The sequence below is a fragment of the Anthonomus grandis genome, chromosome 1 (assembly GCF_022605725.1).
Source record: "Anthonomus grandis grandis chromosome 1, icAntGran1.3, whole genome shotgun sequence".
NCBI classification, from domain to species: Eukaryota; Metazoa; Arthropoda; class Insecta; order Coleoptera; family Curculionidae; genus Anthonomus; species Anthonomus grandis.
Genome location: NC_065546.1, coordinates 11,557,702 through 11,580,406, shown reverse-complemented (window position 1 = coordinate 11,580,406; position 22,705 = coordinate 11,557,702). Strand labels below are relative to the sequence as shown.

The window sequence follows — 22,705 nt, the reverse complement described above, 5'->3', positions numbered from 1 at the left end:
AACAAAACTCAGAATTTGATTCCGATCCTTATTTGTTGTTAAAAACTCTTCAATCTAAACAAGATTAGCAAAAACATAACAAACCTCCAACCCAAACCGTCAAACTTTCGCCTTGGCACTTGTCATGTTCTTGAATAGTTTGCAGGCGAGACGCGTTTCCAGGTATTCGCCACATTCTTGTAGCCTTCTTGACTCAGGACGTAAACCAAACCTCGATTCACCAGTAAAAAGGGAAAATGCCTATTCAAGCTCTTGTCAATTCTTATGTTCTTCCCCCCATCCTAATCTCTTTACGCGATTTCCACGGGACTCTATGGGACGTTTCGCGTAGACTGTTTTCATGTAACCTATTCCTGATTATTTAACCAATGAGACTAAGGCCATAAACATTTCAAAGGTCACTTCTTAACTGCTTGGCAGTAACATTGGGATTTCGCCTGAAGATCAAGATGCTTGAAGAAGTCAGTCAATAAAATGACATTTTTTTGGATTTATAACCAAAGTAAGCGCTTGACCAAGCATTAGATATGGTAAAATCGTAACGTATAATTTTCATATATTTCTTGCCACTAGTATTCAATGCAAATTTAATTGCTAAGCCAATAGATTAATTCTTTGTTGATAGTCTATATCTTTTGATGAAAAAGATTTTAGATTTACAAATAGTTTTAGCATCTGGTATATAAAGTCAGATATAAAACGCTTTTTTCATTACTTGTTATTTTATGTTATTGTTTACTGAGTTACACAATATAATACCAAATTGTCAGACGGGGTTCAGGCAAAATTGCAGCACGTCAACAAGCTTAGTTTCAATTTTGAATTATATTAAAATGAACGATAAACAAAAACACCCTAAGTGTATTAGTTTACGAATTTTTATTACCTAAATTAAAGCATGTAGGTGTTTCGAAAAGTAGCGTTAAATTTTTACATTTCTTAAAAGAGAAAGTTATGTTGTTACCCTTAGTTTTTTTAAATTTATATAGCGGTACGTAAAAAAGGGTAAAAAAGTCAACTTTAAAACGATGTGCTGACGATTCACAAATCTAAATGAAAGTCTAAATGTTAACGATATTAACACATTTCACTCTGATCTAATAGTAGTTTCCCCTAACTTTAGTCCTAAAGCGCACCTATGGTCCAAAGACCGCGTAAATTAAAAAAAATCACGTGTATGTTATCCCCACTTAAACGAACGAAAAATGCAGCTATGCGCAAACACAACTATTGAAGCCGCCTAGAGAAGTTGTTCCAGTTGTCGTCTGCATGGTTCCAGACGCAGACAGCGTTGCCAGGTCTACCATTTTTGCGGTAGATCTACCGTTTTCATGCTACGGCTACCGCTCTACCGCAAAGCTATTTCTATCTACCGTTCAAATTTTTACTCCTACATTCAATTTTTAAATTAATTTACAAAAAAAAGGAAAACATCACAAAATAATAATTAATAGGAATAATTACAATTTATTGCGAACTTAAAACATGGAGCGACATCTAAGGGGCAGCAGCCACACTTCAAGTTCTTTTACCGTCTCTGTTGATTACGTACTCGAGATTTTCGCTTCGGTGAATCCCCCGAATTTAAAAAAAAAGTCAGGTTCTGAATACCCCTCATTTTTGGGTATGACAAATAATAGTCAGTACATCAATAGACAAATTATCGGTCTTTTTTTGGCAAGATTTGCAGCATTTTTTTAATTTGGTTCTTATAACTACCAAATTAAATATACGTTTAATTTGTATATAATTTAAGTTTTAAGTGAGCTTATATTATAACAGGTAGCAATGAGGTACATAGAATATTGTCAAAAGAAAAACAATTTTTTTAAATTATTATAATATTAATAGGTGCATGTATAATTTTAGTTCTGATGAAGATCCGAATTAAGTTTGCTTTATCTGCATCTAACGCATGTTTAAAATTACCAAGAGCTGTTGAGGATTGTTTGAGGGATATCTACAATTATATTCAAATTACGAGAGAGTTCTAACCAAAACTCTTTATTTTTACTCTCGACACGTCCTCCGCTAATGATGTTAGGATCTTTGAGAGAAGATTATAACTCAAGTTTTAAAAACTGTTTAAGTAAAACTGTCTCGTAATTTGAGTGTCACACTAAAGGTTCCAACCATAGGACTATAATTATATTGGTAATAGTCCCAAAAGGGATTCTTAAAAAAATCACAAAATACTGCGGCCGGCACAAACGCGCTGGTTGTCTCTGGAAGCTGTTTGCAGAATAATAAAGCAATACAATACTCTAAAACTTTATTTTGTCGACGCAGTTACAACTGACAAATTACAATCAGCAGAAACCATTTTAAATACTTTACAAGATCCGCTAACTTTGGCTTTTTTATTATTTTAGAGCATATATTACCACTATTTAACAATTTAAATAAAAAATGCAGTATAATAATCTTCATTCTCGAATGTGCAATATTTACAAAACCCTTTTATACTCTTTCATTAAAAAACATGTTTTAGATAACCATTCTCTGCATAAAATCCAATTAAAAATGTATATTTGGGATCAAAGACAACACAATACAGTTTAAATGAAAATTTGTTTGCAGAAAAATGTCACATTCTTCGCATACGTTGTCTGGATTTTTACATTGAGGCAGCATTACAATTTGCTAAAACATATGATTTTGATGACATAATATTTAAAAACATGTCATTCATAAACCCTAAATATAGTTTTGAAGGCACAGAGGAATTCATAGACCTGGAATAATGCATGTTGCAAACTTAGTACCAGAAAATGATTTTCAGAAAATTGATAACAAATGGAGAATGTTAAAAAATTCGGATTTTTCTAAAGCGTCAATAACTTCGATAACACAATTTTCGATAAATGTTCAAGGTGAGCAATATGCTGATGGATTTAACTATGTGTTAAATTATGTCAATTTATTTTTAACATTTCCTAATTGACATATAATACATAGTGTAAATGTTAAATTAGTATTACCACTCATAAAGTTTTAGGCGATGGCAACTTTAATGAACTTCAGTTGGATATTTATTTTGGTAATAAGACTTCTGTTGATCTTAACCATATTTTTGTGTATATTAGCTTTTACAATAAAAAACGATGTGTTTAATAAACTTATTTCTAATTTTAAATACAAAAAAAATCTACCGTTTTATTTTCAAATCTACCGCTTTTTTCTTGATAAATCAACCGCTTGCGGTGATTTTGACCTGGCAACACAGGACGCATAGCGATTACAAGATCAAACGGCTCAGTTAAGTGTGATTTTCGTAACCTGCGAACTTTGTGCTGTCCATCCCTTAAGGTAAAGATTTTCCTTATATACTTTTTCCTGTATATTTATTTATATGTTTCTGCTTATTAAAGATGTTTGAAATTGATATAACCTTAATTTATTTTTTTAAATATTTTTGTTTACGAAAAATGGCAACTTGGAACCTAACAATGACCACTGGACCATTGTTGGAAACTTGTGGACCATTGTTGGGATACAGTTTCTTAAAGATTAATATTAACCTATTATAGGTGCCAGACTATTGTTATGTGCCAAAAAATAAAACATTGCATTTTTTAGCTTTTAGAAAACAAATTATTGCATTTTTATTCTTTTTCAGATGCCTAGATCAAAATTGGAACGTAGAAAAGTAGGGGCGAGGCCCTATATCCCCTATTCCGAAAAGGTTTTGGAGCAGTGCATTGGAGTTATAAAAAATGGAAAAATGTCTCAAAGAAAAGCTTCAGAGACCTATAATATTCCGCGCAGCACTATTATTTCAAAACTAAAAGCAATAAAAAATAACTGTATAAATCCACCAGGACGGAAATGCGTTTTTACTGGGGAAGAAGAACAGTATTTTATTCAACACTGTAGTGTGATGTGTGAGTTTGGCTTTCCCGTGACTCCATTTGATTTAAGATGTATTATTAAGATGTATTTGGATAGTACCGGGCGCAATGAATCAAAATAATTTTCCGAGAAAACGTTGGATGGAAGGCTTTTTACTGCGGAGAAAAAGGGATTTGTCGAAGAGGCTTTGTAGTAACATTAAAAGATGCCGAGCTGCTGTCGATGATCAAATTATATTATGACCATTTAGAAGGTTTTGACCATTTAGAAGCCGAAGTTCAAGGGGTTCCTCCAACAGCGATATTTAACTACGACGAAACCAATCTGGTAGATGATCCTGGCAAAAAAACTGTTTTAAGTAAGCGAGGCTGCAAATATCCGAAACAAATTAAAAATTCCACTAAAGCGGCAGTTTCTATTATGATGTGTGGCAATGCTGCAGGTAAATTATGTCCTCCATATGTTAACTATAAGGCCAAAAAAATGTGGGATACGTGGACCGAAGGTGGACCTGCAGGAACCAGATATAATAGAAGTAAAAGTGGATGGTTTGATGGATCTAGCTTTGAGGACTGGTTTATGTCAATTCTACTTCCCATGATAAAGCGCAGTAGATTTGAAAAATCTGTCATGATCGGAGATAATTTCAGCTCACATATAAGTCCCAAGGTTATTAAATTATGCGAGGAACATAACATTGCCTTTGTAGCATTGCCACCAGACTCGACTCACTTAACTCAGCCGCTGGATATTTCTTTTTCCGACCTTTTAAAATTCATTGGCGAAAAGTGTTGGATGAGTGGAAAAGCTCTTCTGCTGGAAGAAGACATCCTACAGTCCCTAAAGACGTTTTTCCATCCCTTTTAAACGAATTGTTTGGGAGAACAAAAGAAAATGCTGCAACCAATTTACAGTCTGGTTTTAGAAAAGCAGGGATTTATCCTTTCAGTCGGGATCAGGTTTTAGCTAGACTTCCCAGCAGCAACAGGGTTAATGAGTCTTCCGATTTGATCAATAAATCGTTTACAGCTTTTCTTGAAAATTTCAGAAAATCAGAAACTGTTCCCCGGATTATCAGGAAAAAGAAAAAATTAAATGTTGATCCAGGCCAAAGTATAGGACCAGATAATATCAACGAGTCTAGTACTTCTGGAACAAAAAAAAAGAAAAAAATAAGCAGCTTAATAAATTTGCATTGAGTGATTCAGAGGAAGAAAGTTTAGGAGAAATTTCTTTAGGCTCCGATACTCTATCAGAGACTTTTAGTGATATGCTACCAACCTTCATTGATGAACCTTCGTCACAAAATAATCAATCTAGTACAATATCTGAAGGCGATTTTGTTATAATCATTTTTGAACAAAAACATTTTCCGGGTGTGGTCGAGAAAATAACAAAAAATGGGTACATGGTCAGCTGCATGGAACAAATTGGGAATCTATGGAAGTGGCCAATACAAAAGAATGTCCTAAAATACTCTAAAGAAGATATTGTAAAGAAAATAGAAAGGTCAAAATTATTTTCTAAGAGTAGACAACTGTATTTAGTTGCAGAATTGCAAAAAGATTAGGCTAGCTAGAACACTTTAATTTTTTTAGTTAATTTAAAAACAAATCTTGTGTGTTTTGTTAAAGATAAATCTTGTGTTCTCTACTAATTTTGACTGTAAAATGTTTAACCTAAAAATTTGATTTTACTTTTACATATGAGGAGTTATAAGTTTTCTTTTTTGGTAATTGAAGTGCTTGGATACGATTGATCGGATATTGAAAAGTATGTTAATTTACCCTAAAATACCTTTTTTTAAAATAAATTTCGACTTAAATCTGAGTTTTATTTTTCATTATCGGTTTTCTGAACCATAGTTGTGTTTCAGTATACCAACTTTGGTCCAATGCATCATTTAGATGATATAATCATTCTGGACCATAGTTGGGTAACTACGGGCCCAACATTGTACCGCTTATTTTTTATTTATTTTGCTTTTATTTATTTATGTTTAAAAAAGCTAATAAGGTCACCTAACAGGAACATATCTTAAAACAATCATTTAGTCTATAGGGCTTTGTACACTTGTAAAGCAAGAGAAAATCTAAAAAGTGGACTATTGTTATGGGAAAGGTACACTTAAATACGTACGTACAAAACCGTAACCATAAATTTAATGCTGAAAAGTCTAAAATTTGTTGTTAGTGCGAGGTCTCGAAAAGAGCATGCAATTTTTTTAAAATAATCTTACAATTCCAGTTGTACCTCTTTTTCCTTCATTTAATTATTACATGAAAAATAAAATCAAATTGCTTAATTAAGATTAAAGAAGTAAAAAAATACAAAAAGTAAAAAATTCCTGTATGAGATTTTCGTTTAGTACCTTATAAATCATATAACACCGTATCTAAATGATAAGAACCTATTAAAAGTGAATAATAGACGAAAACTGCATATTTATAACATTACAGAAGCCGAACTACACGAGTTCCAATATTTACAAGCCACGCGTAATGATTTTATGGTATCAGTCCATGGAACTGCAGCTTTTTGGCACTGTTCTAAATCTGTAGCTACAGGAATGTGAAACAAACAATAAAAAACGATATTAAACAATTACCCCTAAAGAATTTTGTAAGTAGACAGAGACAAAATTACTTTCTGAACAGGGTAAAAGGATAAAAATAAGATTTGGTCACATTAAATATATGTCAGTCTTTTCATATATCTTTTATTTTTATCTTTAATTTAAATTTTTACTCATTACATTTTTACCTCACCCATGTTATGCGTAGGCTCAGCAGGGAGGAACGGTTTTTAATAATCGAGTCCTATTTGTCAACAAAGGTAATAAAAATAAATAATTTGTAATTTTATAATGTAATATGGATTGTGACAAAACCATTTTGAATTTTACATCGTAATTGACTCGCTCTGACTTCAGGTTTAAGTTAGTCGCTAAATATTCCAGATATCGTTTACTACTTAGAACAAAGACGATGGAATTAGGTCCAAAGTATACTATTGTAACAAGCTTTTGACACAAAACAAACGGTCAGGAAACTTATTCCTTATAATTAGAGTCTTCTATCTTAAACACTACATTTTCAACTCAAAATTATTCCCAAAAATTAAGACGTCCTGCAAAGGTCTTGGAAATTTAAGATCAGAGGGAATCAGAGAGTATATATAACATTACCTGCTACCATGAATCTCAATTATTCTCTTTAAAATAAATCAAGTTACGAAACATTGTGAATATAATTTTGATATCATTCAATATATTTATTTTGAATCCTGAAGAGATAGAAACTACATCTCATTAAAATGATCCGATAAATATCTGATTTTTATTGATGATACTATAAAAAATATTCAAAAGTTCATCAAATTAAAATTCCTATAGTATGATTCTTGCATAAATATCACCTATTGCAATATATTTTATATTTGTTGATAGTATAAAATTCTTTTAATTTTCGAATGAACTTTATGATATGGGTTATTTATTTTGCATTTTGATAAAGGTTATTATCTGGAAAATATTATCAAGATAATTCTAATTATAGTGTTATATTGCGGTAATAATAATCTAATTGAATATACTATTTTTGTAGGATATATTAAATTTCTTACTATGATCTTCCAAGATTTCATTCAATTAGAATATGTTTTTACTCCTTTTAACCTAAAAGGCACTATTTAAATGAACCAAACCTTTTTTTGAGATTGCGTGACTGAAAACAATAAATAGAGTCAATAGAGACAAAACCTTTTCCGCCTTTTTATTGTACCTAAAAATAAAATGAAATCGAAAAATAAAAGTTGCCCTATGGAATGTTTTAGATTTTAATAAAGACTTTTAGAACACTACACAATTTTATTAAAATATTTCCGTTTGTTGAAGAAATTTACGATTTTGATCTTTTTTAAATTAAAATTCAATTTAAATGTGTAACAACATCCTGTAGCGAATAATTTTTCCGGTATAGTATATTTAGTAAGAATTACTATTTAATGTTAGCACTAATGTTATTTGCTTAATAAGAATGCGTTACGAAAGTTTTTATATATTTGCTACTCATTTATATTAATGGAAAATAAATCAAAATGTTTTTCTTCCAAATACTTACATTTTATACCAAAGAAAAAAAAAACGAATTATAAGATGTTTTTCATTTATTTTAATTTTCTGAAACTATGATCAACATAATAAATTTTGACGACTGCTATATTAAATTTCAACCTTTATATAACAATTGGTGAGTTCAAATAAATAAAAATTGTGTTTTAAGAACATATTAATTGCTAATTCATGAAAATAAGACAATATTGACTCTTAATGAGAAAAGGTGCTAAGTGCTAGTATGAAATCAATTCAAAATAATAAATATGATGTCACGCAGATGTTAAATCATTTATAGTTTTAGGAATAAAATTGAGAATAATGTACGAGGGTTAATTTACAATGTATTTATTTCTGAATATTTTTAAATTTATTCGGATGAAGATACACAGTGAGGACGCACAATTAGAACAAATTCATTTAAAATTCAGGAGTATGTTCGAAATAAAAAATTTTTTGATGATACGACTATCAACTTAATTTTTTTAAGTAGAAACAACAATTTTTTATTTTATTTTTTAATTCTGTATAACATTTTAAGTATATTTTGTGTACCATGTTAACACCTAACCTCAATATTTATTAAGAAATTTGCGATTAAATTTTTTATAAATAACCATGAATTTTTGGAACAGTTTACAAAAAAAAAACAAAACCGAAAATTAAAATAAATGTTGAAATTGTTGACCATTAACTTCCTGACAGTAACCAACTCGATATTCAAATTCTTGTAAAACTTTACTTATGTTTTGAGGCCGGATTTTTTGTATTTCGGCTCTAATTCTATTTCTTAATTTTTCAAAACTTTCAGGTTTATTAAAATAAACTTTAGATCTTAGATAACCCCCTAGATAAAAATCCAATAAGGTTAAATCTGACGACCATCGATCTATTTGGGAAAATTTTGGTAAGGTAATCTCGTACTGTTCGCGAATAGTGTGGGGCGGGGCGGCCATCCTGTTGGAACTATTAGAATCTGCCGGTATAAATGGGTTTTCACCGTTGGGATAAAGTGCAATTAAACTAGGTACTATCTGATTATGAAGCATTTCGAAATATTTTTCAGAGGTAAGTGTGCCCTCAATAAAATAGGGACCCACAATTTCTGCCTATACGTTTAACTTCTTGGGAAACTGTGTGTGGCTTTCCATACAACAGTGTGGATTTTCTGGTTTTCTAGATTTTCTGAGATCAAAAAACTTGCCTCGTCGAAAGAAACAATCTTACTTAAAAATTGTGGGTTTGCATTAGATTTATTCATCATTATTTCGCAAAACTCTATTCTGCGGATGTGATCATTTTCAATAAGCTCCTGAATTAGGGTAAGTCCGGGTTAGATGGCCATACGGGAGAGATGGCCAATATCGGAAAATTCCACTAAGCAAACGTATTTATATCCGCGAACGGTACTTTCTGCAGTCAGTTGCGTTCAAACGTGTAAACAGTGACGATTTCCGAGCCGAATTGTGCCATCAGTTGAGTTTTTTTTATAAATAGTTTTCGTAGGTCTTAAAAAATTATGTGTCTTTGATAGTAAGGACTATAATTTTTCGCAGAGTAGTATTTAAAGTGTGAAAATATGTTCCTAACCTCAAAGTCTTTATTCAGCTTGTATATAAATTGCTTAAAAAGGGACGGCCATCTCTACCGTACAATTGGGAGAGATGGCCAAATTGTTTTTGGTATAGATGGTCAGTATTCAATGCATTTTTTAATCGACAAATCTAGACTTAAGGCCGCGTTATGGGCGGCGCTGTTGGTTTTTATTTTTCATAAGACCAAGGCAAATTATTTGGAGATTGCATTCAACAAACTACACAAAAAGTACGCATCAGATTTGGTTGAAATTCATTTACAACAACAATCCTAAAAGGGTTATCTACAATCCCAGTTTTGGAATTTTTCATCTTTTGTCTACTTGTTTAGTTAATAAATTCTGAAAAAAAATCAATATTCGGCAGGCTTAGGCCACCAACAATACATCAATTTTTAAAATGAGATTAAAAATCTACAAGGCAAAAGATCAAAAATCGCACCCCTGGGAGAGATACACTTTTTAGGAATGTTCATGTCAAATTTTAACCAAATCTGATGCGTACTTTTTGCTGGGATGTTAAACGGGATCTCCAAATAATTTGCAATGGCCTTATGGAAAATAAAAACCGACATAGCCGACCAGAACGCGGGCTTAATTTCTTAATGTCATGATTACTTTTCGTCTGTTTCAGACAAAATGCCAACAAACTACAAACGAAAATCGGCATCGACCAGGGGCTCCTGGAGTGAAAATGATTTAAAGGATGCCGTGCAGGCTGTAAGAAGTGGGTCATCGGTTAATGCCGCTGCGCAGAATCATGGTGTACCACAAAAGACTCTGGTAAGAAGGCTCTAAAAAAATAGTACCTCTAAGGGACGAATGGGCGAATCGCTTCTGGGTGAAACCAACGTGTTGCTAACTTAAGTTAGCAACACTAGAAAGAAAGAGCAGGTTACGACTGGTTTAGCTCTTTTTTACGCCAGTATCCAGATTTATGCTTAAGAAAAGCAGAAGGAGTATCAATTGCACGAAATCAGGGAATGAATAGGCTAGACGTTGAAAACTATTTTGATTTGCTCCAAACCACCCTAGAAGAAAATGACATTTTTAATAAACCAGGGTATATTTTTAATACCGATGAGACGGGGCTACAAATGAATAACCGTACTGGTATTGTTCTTGCCGAAAAGGGTTCTAAAAGTGTGTCTATGGCCACGTGCACTGAAAAGGGAGAAACAATATTTTGCATCGCGTGTTGCAATGCTGAAGGCATATTTCTTTCGCCGGCTTGTATAATGAAAGGCAAATATAAGAAAGTAGAACATGAAGATGGGATGCCACCCGGGTCAATTCTTTATATGTCAGAAAAATCAGCGTATGTTAACACCAGCATTTTTTCTATGTGGCTTAAAGACCATTTTATAAATGAAAAGGAATTGCTCGAAGTAGCCCAAGATAATGATGTAATGTTGCTGTGTCTTCCAAGTCACACAGCGCATTACTTGCAACCGCTACATAGGGCAGTATTTAAATCATTAAAATCATATTTTTATAATGCTTTTCACCAGTGGGTTCGTGCTAACCCTGGAAGAAAATTAATCAGACTACAATTTGGACAAATGCTTTCAGAGAGTTGGGGAAGAGCGTGCACAGTATTGAATGAGGTCTCAGGATTTAAATCTTATGGAATTTACCTATTTAACCCTTCTGCAATACCGGACCATGCCTTTTCAGTTTCAGATCTCATTGAAGAAAATTCACAAAAGTCGACATGCAATAATATTCGGCCGTTGGCGTGTAAACCGCAACCACCTACAAGTGCTCAAGCAGATATTAAAATAGCCAAGAAAGGACAATTAATTACCGAACTTTCAACAACGTCTCAGCAGACACGCGAAGAAACCTCACCGATACCAAGTACGTCCAAAATAGATGTTACCCCTGGTACACTTTTGGAACAAATTTCTCCGGTTCCAACTTTACCAGAAAAGGTTAAAAGAGCTTCGAAAAATCTAGAAGCTGTTTTGACTACAACGGAAAATATTAATGCTGTTAGAGAAAGATGTATGAAACGAAGAAAAAATGCACAACCCAAGGAAATAAGCCAAAAGAAACAATTATCACGTAAGATTCCACAAAAATCAAATAGATTGGATGGCGAAGAAGACAATTTCGATGAAAATGAATGCGTTGGATGTCTGGAAAACTACTTTGCAACTAAAAGGAAGGACGATTGGATACAGTGCGTTTCGTGTAGCCGTTGGCTACATGACCAGTGTATCAGTTTCTCAAACATGTGTATGAAATGTGGCAATATGTTTAATAAGTAGGAACTAAGATCGGACGCTTTTTAGTTTTTATAATTTTTTTATTGTATATTTCCATTTAGCAGAAGTTTTATTGAGTTTTTTCTGAAAAATAAAATTTGTTTTACAATCTAACAATATATAAGTACTATCTATTATTGAGTATTTGTCTATTTTTTGAATTATTCTATGAGAAGTAAAGAAAAGTCAAGATAAATGGAAAAAAATAAACTGGCCATCTCTCCCTATCAGCAAAAATACGACCTGGCTATCTCACCCGTACAATAAGGGATAGATGGCCAATTGACATCTATTTTTCTGGAAAAGTTGAAATAACTAAGTAACTTAATTTACCAGTTTAATATACCATAAATTAATCGCATATTGATTGATACACTTCTTGATGACCTTTTCTAGGTTTCAGCTTTAAATTTTATGTCGATCCGTTAAGATTTTCAAAAAGCTGGCCATCTCTCCCTGACTTACCCTAAACGAATTTTATATGAATGCCATTTATTCTTATGCAAATATTTTAGAACACATGATATACTTCTTCTGCAGCAACTTGTCGAGTTGTTTTATGTGAAAGTTGATGATCGTTACTTATTTTTGGAGCACCCTATATTCATGAATTCATCATCAAAAAAATCCAAGCGTTTTTTTTCGAACACTGACTTTTAAATGAATTTGTTCCAACTTCCGCGTCCTCACTGTATATACAGCTTTAAGGATACATTGACGCGATATTAAAATATATCTATGGGCTAATTTATTACCAATATTATAATTTAAGCAATAACCAAATGATATAATCAAAATTACAATTTGGGGACCAATTAATGTAATCACAAATACAAAGTATTATTGACCTTTAAATAAATGTATTACTTTATCTGAATAATAATAATAGGTCAATATCTTGGTCATGTAGTAGGCAGATTTATAAGAAAATATAATTTTGGAAATATAATAATTGAACCTCGACCTATATAAAACAACAAAAAATATAATCTACTGTTCTTTTTGATACATTTTTATAGATATTACATAATATATTCAGAAGATACAAGTAATATGTGGGTTGCTCAAGCTCACTCAACTCGGATCTCCTAATATACAAAAACCAAAAATCCTGATGTGAAGTCCCAAAACCCAAAGTTTTAAATATATTTTATCTAGATATTCTTTAAATAGAAACGTATCATCCATTTTTCTCTAAGAGACCAAACACAAAACAAAGGTAAGAACACAAAGTCACAGCCTCATCAAATCCATATAATTTGTTTAAAGCTACACGTGTTTCGCTCTTATCGGACCATCATCAGGCCTAAAAAAATACATTAAGATATTTTTCACAAAAAGAACGCTTATAAATTATGATAAAACTCATCAATTAGACCTACACAGATCACATTACAACTAACAACAAAGGAAAGCTAAATTAAGTTAACAATTCCCACCATAGATAAAAATGTATGCTTAAAAAATAAAAAAGTAAAAATTTAAAATGTCACCAGTGGGGAACGATCCAGCAACCTTTAGATTCATAGGCGCGCGTCTAACCCATAGGCCACCAAGTAACATAATCAAACATGGGGAACAATGCGAACTATATTAATGGGTATCTATATTAATAGGTGTGAATATAAGTAAACAATCTTAAATATTAAAAACCAAAAATATATAAAATCGAATAGGACAAGACTTTTTCTAAATTCTTTGAGAGGTTGTTATAAATGAGGTAAGGGTTCAAACGTGAAAATATCATTCAGACACACAAGGACAGGGCTCTTCTTGGCTTTAGTTATTTCAATTTTTTCCAACAAGTCCAGTTTTTTGCCTTTTGAGCACTCATGCAAAATATCCGCTCCCTGAGTTAAAGAAAAACCATGTGAGGAGGCCAATAAATGATTTGGAAACGCCGATTTAGTTTCAATCATGTTGTTCCTTTATTCTGGTGGAAATTTTTCTCCCTGATTGCCCTATGTAAATGGCATTACAGTCATTACATCTTAATGAATATACCCATGATGTTGAAAAGAAATCTGCCTTATCTATTCTACTAACTATCTAGTAACTTAAAAATAAAATAAAGAATCACGATTTAATACTTTCGAAAGCTGACAAGGGTAATTGCCTGATTATACTTAAGAGGGATGATTACATAGAGAAGGTTTTGGATTTTTTGGGTTCAAGTGACTTTGTTAATGTAAACAAAGACCCTACTAGTTCTTTTTTCTCCAAGGTTAAACAAACCCTTAATAGGAATTTTTTCATAGAAGAAAAATTATACCCTATGAATCCCAGCACTTCTCTCCTCTACGGCCTTCCTAAAATCCATAAACCCAATCTCCCTATTAGGCCAGTAGTATCGTTTGTAAACTCACCGTGTTATGACTTGTTAAATACCACACTCAGAGATGTAACTGGTTTCAGAAGTACTTATTCCACAAAAAATTCAGTAGAGTTGACAAATTTAAAAAAAAAATATCTGCATACCAGAGGGTTCAAAACTAATTTCTCTGGGCATTAAGAACTTATTTCCAAGCATTCCACCTGGTGATTGCCTTGATCTAGTCAGGTCCCTTTTGCTTAAGTCACCGCTTGACAGATTTATTGTTGATGATCTTTTAACACTCCTCAAGCTAGTACTTGATCAGAATTTTTTCGTTTTCAACAACAGGTTTTTTAGACAAGTTACTGGAATGGCAATGGGGTCTTGCCTCTCTCCTCTTCTGAGTGAGATTTTTATGCACCATTTGGCGAAAAGGATTGTCAATGGGAAGTTTGGTGCTTTTCTCACTGTATATAGGAGATATGTGGATGATATTTTTGTGGCATGGAATGGAAATGATCTAGAATTGGCGGATTTCCTCATTTCTATAAACTCTCTTCACGCGAATATCTCGTTTACCATTGAAGAAGAAAGAGATGGAAGGTTGCCTTTTCTTGATGTGCTTGTTTCAAAAAATAGCAACAAACTTGAATTTGAGATTTACCGCAAACCCACCACTACGGACAGTGTCATCCAATACTCCTCAAACTCCCCTTATTCCTACAAATTTGCCTTTTTTAATTCCCTTTTCTTTCGCCTTTTCAACATCCCCCCTTCTAGAGAAGCTTTCCTTGATGAACTAAATGTAATTAAACATATTGCTTTTAATAATGGTTTTCCACTTGATATAATTAATCGCCTTTATTCTAAATTCTATAATAAATATAAACTCACTTACAACTTACATCCAATGACTGTAATGCCATTTACATAGGGCAATCAGGGAGAAAAATTTCTACCAGAATAAATGAACATACAAGTTTGGTAGACAGGTACAGGGATACTGACATGATTGAAACTAAATCGGCGTTTGCAAATCATTTATTGGCCTCCTCACATGGTTTTTCTTTAACTCAGGGAGCGGATATTTTGCATTAGTGCTCAAAAGGCAAAAAACTGGACTTGTTGGAAAAAATGGAAATAACTAAAGCTAAGAAGAGCCCTGTCATTGTGTGTGTGAACGATATTTTCACGTTTGAACCTCACCTCATTTATAACAACCTCTCTCAAAGAATTTACAAAGTCTTGTCCTGTTCGATTTTATATATTTTTGGTTTTCAATATTATTATATGAGATTGTTTACTTATATTCACACCTATTAATATAGTTCGGATTGTTCCCCATGTTTTATTATGTTACTTGGTGGCCTATGGGTTAGACGCGCGCCTATGAATCAGGTTGCTGGATCGTTCCCCACTGGTGACATTTTACATTTTTACTCTTTTATTTTTTCAGCATAGATTTTTATCTATGGTAGGAATTATTAACTTAACCTAGCTTTCCTTTGTTGTTAGTTGTAATGTGATCTGTGTAGGTCTAGGTAATGAGTTTTATCATAATTTATAAGCGTTCTTTTTGTGAAAAATATCTTAATGTATTTTTTTAGGCTTGATGATGGTCCGATAGGAGCGAAACACGTGTAGCTTTAAATAAATTATATGGATTTGATGAGACCGTGACTTTGTGTTCTTACCTTTGTTTCGTAGATATTCTTTATACATTTTTGATGTTAAAATTTCGAGAGTATATCCTGAGTTAATTATCTAATATTTACTATTATTAAAATATAATAAATACACTAATATATAGCTTTATTACAGTATTTAAAATTAAATATCATCCCAGCTTCATTAACTCTCATATCTAGAAATAATTCCTTGGTCGTGGGAAACTCGTTTTGGCGAGGACACAAAATAATATTATTTTAAAAGCATACATTTAAAAAGTTTTATGTTAAAAACATTTACTATTGAAGTATTTGCCATAAGTCTGTCCTTAGATAAAACACTAGAAAGGATGTTCTTTCCAGATATATCTAATTGAAAATAAGAAAGAGCCAGAAAAGACATTTTCTATTATATTTTTTAAGTTGGATAAATGGTTTAAATGAAATACCTTTCTTGGATTCATAGCGTTCTACTGTTGTAAATCATGTAAAATATTTACAATATAATTTATTTTAAAGCAAATCCTTTTGGATTTAAAAAAAAATTAACCTATTTAATTATAATATTAACTGAAGCAAAAATCTAATAGTTTAATATTAGAAACCTGTCATAAGAAAAACTTGGAATATATGATGTTTTTAATAGACCTATATGGGTTATCACTTGGGTTATCGACAAATTTCGAAAAATATGCTTTGTTTGTAATCCTCTTGAAATTAAGATTACACGTTTGTAAACTTTTAGGTAATGCGAATTCCCATAAAATCAAATTCCATACTGACTAAGATTATTTAAAAATTATATAATAATTAAATTATAGTGCAATCTATATAATATGTGTATTATTTGTGTATGTACAGGAAGTACAAACTGTTGATTTTTATTTTGCATTTAAATTAAATAATTTTTATCGGATTTATTCTAATGTAAAACAAAAATTATTGCCATTTTATCTGTTATTGGATTTCTCTGTGAAGAACTAACAAAAGATGTATAAAAAATATATAAATATGGTGCCGACAATGATATTAAGCAATTTAATTTTAAATACATTTTCTTACATACTAAACTACTAATTTATTAAAAAAGGGTTTAGAAATGGTTAATTTTGTTGCCCACCATTCTCTTGACAAAATGCTTATTACTGATTCTCTTTAATATTTTTTCATTTTGTATCTAATTTTAGATCTTTTAATTTTTCCACGCTATTAAATGTATACAGGTGTCCCAAAATTAGTGGACGAAATGCGAACCCTGTATTCTTTGGTCAAAAATAACCTCACTTTTTCCTATAAACATATATCGGCAAACGCCCCCAAGGGAGCTACGCCCCTTTTAAAGGGGGCACCTGAAGATGGTTTTTTCCACTTATTTTCGAAACGGGTAAATATAAAAATTGTAAATTTTGGTATTCTCCCAATTTTGATATGCTGAATTTAGTTGTCATTTCATAATTTCATTATTTAGTCAGGTGCGTATCATTTAGGGGGTGAGCCTAAAAAAATACCTAAAAAAAAATTGTGTGCAAAGTTTTTGTTTTTTTTTTCTTTAAATTTTAAAAATTTGAAGCTTTTAACGTAAAAAAGTATCTCTTGGTCAATAACTCTACGAGTTACCATTTTCGAGAAAAACGCATAAATTTTTATGAAAACTTAGTAGCAGGCTTTGGAAAAAATTGACACTCTGCATAATGACATTAACATTTGTTGTAATTGATTAGTTGTCATTTTGCATTCAAATTGTTAATATCTTTTTAACTATCGAAGACTTTTCGACCCGTGAAAAAGTAGATATTCATTTTATGTATGGGTTTTGTAATGGAAAGGCAAATGCCGCTGCACGAGAGTATCGGCGGAGGTTTCCTGCAAGAAGGCTTCCACATTGGAAGTTTTTGTTAGAATTCATAGAAATTTACTTGAATATGGATCCTTCGAACGTGCTCGAGGGCACGGAAGACCAATTGCAAATGATGGTTATGGGGAAGTACTGAATTTAATTGAAGAAAACCCTCAAATATCATTGAGAACCTTAGAAGATATTACCAATATCGCAAAGTCAAATGTAAGTAAAATTAAATATGATAAATAAATAATTAAGTACCTAATTTGTTATCCAAAAAATTAAATTTAAAGTACTTATAACTGAAAATTGAGATTGGTATAAATAGTGTTGTTATTAATTATTATCGTCGGAATTATTATGGGCGGGTTTGATAGGAGAAAAATTGATAGGCCCAATTATTTTGCCACAGGTTAACTGGTCGTCAATCTCAGAGATTTACTGGACGATGTTCCCATAGAAACTCGGCTGGAAATGATTTTTCAGCACGATAGGGCACCAGCTCACTACAGCCGACAGGTGAGAAACTGGCTGGATAATAATTTTACAGGCAGATGGATAGGCCGAGGTGGTAAACTGGCCTGCACGAACGCCCGACCTTAATCCTCTGGATTACTATCTTTGGGGTAATATGTGCAATATTATTTATGCCACCGAAATTGATACTCGAAATGCAAATTCTCTGCGAATTCTCGCAGCTGCAGGCCAAATAAGAGAAAACTGATTTGAAATTCTTAGATCGACCCAAAACATTCAAAAAAGATCCAGGTTATGCATTCAGGAAAACGGAAACTTGTTTGAACATTTGCCTCAAATAAATTAGTATTTTTATCTGTTTGCAATTTTATTTGTCAATTTACTTTTGAAGCGTGCTATTGAGTTTTAATAAAAATTGTTATTAATAATACTATGCAGCGTTATTTTTAAATGCGTTTTTCTCGAAAATGGTAATTCCTAGCGTTGTTGACCAAGAGGTACTTTTTTACGTAAAAAGCTTTAAATTTTCAAAATTTAAAGAAAAAAAAACAAAAACTTTGCAAACAATTTTTTTTAAGTATTTTTTAGGCTCACCCCCTAAATGATACGCACCTGACTAAATAATGAAAATTATGAAATGACAACTAAATTCAGCATATCAAAATTGGGAGAAAACCAAAATTTAAAATTTTTATATTTACCCGTTTCAAAAATAAGTGGAAAAAACCATCTTCAGGTGCCCCCTTTAAAAGGGGCGTAGCTCCCTTGGGGGGCGTTTGCCAATATATGTTTATAGGAAAAAGTGAAGTTATTTTTGACCAAAGAATACAGGGTTCGCGTTTCGTCCACTAATTTTGGGACACCCTGTATATCCTTAGAACATTGAATGCCTAGAATAAGCATAGCTACAAACCATAGGCGAGGTTGTTTGAGTTCACCATCTCTCAGACAATGATGTCAAATCGACTTTCCAATTTTTCATTCAATATATAATTTTCTTAATCCACTACATATTTTTTAAATGTAAAAAGTAGGGGTAAGGTAAAAAATTTACTCTTTAAAAGTTTCGTTTATTTGCTGACTAATAATATGTACTTTGAGGGTAATCAACAAATTTTTGAAAATAAAAAAAGATGCCTGACAAAAAAGTTAGTGAAATAAAAGCAACTTGGCAACGTAGAATACCTCTATGTTTACAATGCACGTATCCGAAGTTGCCAGTTTGTGTTGTTTTTCAAGTTATTTTTTCATATCTGTGAAGCAAGCGCCCGATCGATATCCAGTAACCAAAATCTAGAACGCAGCACATGTCGTTTGCCAGCAACCTATTATTTAATTATAATCGATGTAATACCCGTATGTTCAGAAATTCCCAAGAAATTTCAATGTTTTTTTGTCCAAATATTAACAATCTTTTTTCTATAATAAATATCTAAACGCATTTAAGATGGTTGCAAACCTCTACAAACAAAAGTTTTTTGGTAAAAAATTATAGAATTGTTAGATGTTAAAAAATATAAAGGGCTATGTAACGGCTATATAAGAAAAAGTTGGAGTCGTTTATAACATCTAACAAAATAAGTTTTAATCAAATTCCAGGAGATACGGGCATTATATTGATTAAATAATAATGGTCGCCGACTATAAATATGTTGCTGGCAAACGACATTATACTGCGTTCTCGATTTTGGTTGCTGGATTTCGACCAGATACTATCTTTATTTTTGCACACATTAAGTTTGCGGCATTTCGGGTTCGAATAAGCAATAAATTTTCTAGATAGAACTCGCCTGTGAAAGGAATGTTTTAAAATTCCTGTTTTCCAATAAATGTGACCCATTTCAGACTTCTTTATCATTTTTCAGCAAAAAGGGAGTTTTTAGTCTTAATATTAATTTAAAAAACGCACTGAAAACATCCTTTTAATACTAATACTGAACGAAAGTTGCACCAGCCAAAAGTAAGCAACGAGCGCAGTTGCCAAGTACCTTTATTACGAGAATATTTCTGGGCAAAATCTACAGCGTTGCCGCTGTGTATGGATATTTGGTGATTTAAAGAATCCAAATTAAAAATATTAATTATTATTAGTGCTTAGTGTAAATATAGTACAAAATAGTTTTGGTCATTAAACAAGTTTCACTCTTTCTTTTGCTTTATAATAAAGAATGCAATTTAGTTTCTGCTAATTATTATAATTTATTATATCACTTTATTTTCTTGTGATAAAATTGAGTAATCACTGGCAACATGGAATACTAAGCATGATAATCAACAAAATATTCCCTCTGCCCCCTGTGTAGATGTTGCGCTCAATCCAAAGCAGCCAATATTTATTCTAGTGTATTCAATGTTCTAAGTATATATCCATAGGCAAAAATCCTATAGTGTAACATCTGAGAATCTTGCTGAATCATACTATAGAACTAGGAGTCCTCTTGTTCTAATAAAAGCCAATAGACACTATCCAACATATTAGGCTAATTTCGGGTAACGTTGGAATTCGCTTATTAAAATTTTTTGAAACTTTACACAAGGGTTTGCCAGATTGATCTCTTCAAAAAGTTATCTTACATTTTTTCTATAAAATGTACAGGGAAGCCAATAATTAACCCCATTAAAATTTACATGGGTTTTCCGCTCGGCGACGCACCACCTCACGGTATACACCGTAATATATTCTACTCTGATTTTATTGCAATTTTTCTAGTTATTAATAACATTTTCTAGCAATGAAAAAACAATACTAACAAGATTTATTCATTATTTTTGTATGATTTTCTGTTCTTTGCGACTTTAAATATTAATAATAAAGCTAAAAAATAAAAATAAAAAAAACTAAAATAAAAAAATAAAATAATAATATAAAATATTTTCTTTTTAGTCAACAAAGTCATATGCCACCTCAAAAGCAACATGGCCGCACAGAAGCAGGTGTCTGTTAAACGTAATCTGTGTAAAAACGAAGCTTCTAGTGCTAATTCGCAAAGTGATTTCGATTCAGATGATAGTGTAAGGGACCGAAATTATAATCCCGATGATAGCAGCTCCGATTCTTTTACGGACGACGATTTATCGGTAAGTAAACAATATTGTGGCTTATGACCGTCTTGCTCTTTTTTGTTCTGGCATGTGCCTTTTTACTACGATACTGTAATAAATTTAGTTTTTATGGATTTAGCCAATTCTAGTAATTTATTTCTGTCAGAAAATAATAAAGTAAAGTCCAGTGCAACTATATATTAGAATGGTCATCCGTCAAAACACCAGCATTCCACCTGCCAAACAATGTCATCCACCTTCTATTTACATTGTTTGAGAAGTAAAATGCTGGTGTTTCGACGGGTGACCATTCTAATATATCGTTGCACTGGACTTTAACTATGAAATAAAATTTTAGAACACCTTAACCCTTATTTAGCTAGGCCTAATTCTTAAAAAATGTATTACCCATTTTATGTGGCTTTTTTGAGTCGAAAAATATTATTCAGTATTTGTCATGTTAAATTTTTTTCCCATTTTAATGTTTAAAAAGGTACCTATATTAATCAACGCATGGCAAAAAAACTTTTCTGAAAAAAAAATTTTTTTACAGTCCCATTCCCAAAATAATGAATCGGATGTATCAAGAGGCGTCCTAGAAACACCCGATAAAGCTACTCCAAAGAAGAAAAAAGGAAAAAGTCAAAACCAAGCGTAACCTGGGACACTGCTATGAGAGCAGTAGAGGAAAGAAAGTTGACAATAGAATGATTGGTCCTCCCTGTAAATATCAGAAGAAGTGCAGAGAAAAGATGGTTGGAAAGGAAAACCAAATTTTTAACGATTTTTGGAATTTGGGTTCTTATAAAGGAAAAACACTTATTTATTTGGATGTATTAAAGCTGTGCCGAAAAAACGCTCATATAGAAAAAAAAAACAAAAAGGCAAGAATCCTCCAGAAAAATTAATTATCAATATTTTATAAAATGAAATGGGTTAGATCTACAACTCTGTAAGGAAGAGTTTTTATCAGTGCATAGATTACAAAACTCCTCTACAAGGGTACGACTTATTTGCAAACATATTGCAGAGGGAAGAAGTGTTCCCAAAAATGACGAACGTGGGAAGAACCACAACAGACCCAATAGGATTCCATATGAGCAAGTACAATCTGCTCATGACCACATCAAAGCTTTTCCAAAGTATGTTAGCCACTACAGCAGGAAAAAGAATCCCAACAGAGTATATTTAGATCACGACATTTCCATCTCATCTCTGTGCAAAGATTTTTACATTGACTGGAGTCAAGATAAAAACATTACACCAGTAAAAGAAGATATGTATCGAAGCATATTCTATAATAAATACAATATAGGATTTAAACTGCCAAAAAGCGATACTTGTCACACATGTGACTCTCTAAATATTTCGATTAAGTCCAAAAATCTCATCCATTCTTCTCTAAGAGACCAACATACAAAATTGACGAAAAACAAATAAAAACACAAAGTCACGGTCTCACAACATGTAATTAAACGGGCTACACGTGTTTCGCTCTAGTTAGAGCATCATCCACACACTTACAGTACATAAAT

General features: G+C 32.1%; 2 protein-coding genes and 1 long non-coding RNA gene across 4 annotated transcripts in view; 2 read left to right on the top strand and 1 right to left on the bottom strand.

The window, feature by feature from the left end:
• Window positions 1-22,705, bottom strand: part of LOC126741112 (tRNA dimethylallyltransferase) — a 114,808-nt gene that overhangs the window by 75,525 nt on the left and 16,578 nt on the right. The gene's annotated exons all lie outside the window — the stretch shown is intronic.
• Window positions 6,559-22,625, top strand: LOC126741148 (uncharacterized). The gene is made up of 3 exons (XR_007662124.1): window positions 6,559-6,687; window positions 21,013-21,206; window positions 21,724-22,625. It is a non-coding gene; the product is annotated as an uncharacterized LOC126741148 (long non-coding RNA).
• On the top strand, window positions 9,400-11,960 carry LOC126741122 (uncharacterized). Its single transcript, XM_050447458.1, has 2 exons — window positions 9,400-9,657; window positions 10,195-11,960. The coding sequence occupies exon 2, from the start codon at window positions 10,544-10,546 to the stop codon at window positions 11,831-11,833; it is 1,290 nt and encodes a 429-aa protein (XP_050303415.1). The 5' UTR covers window positions 9,400-9,657; window positions 10,195-10,543; the 3' UTR covers window positions 11,834-11,960.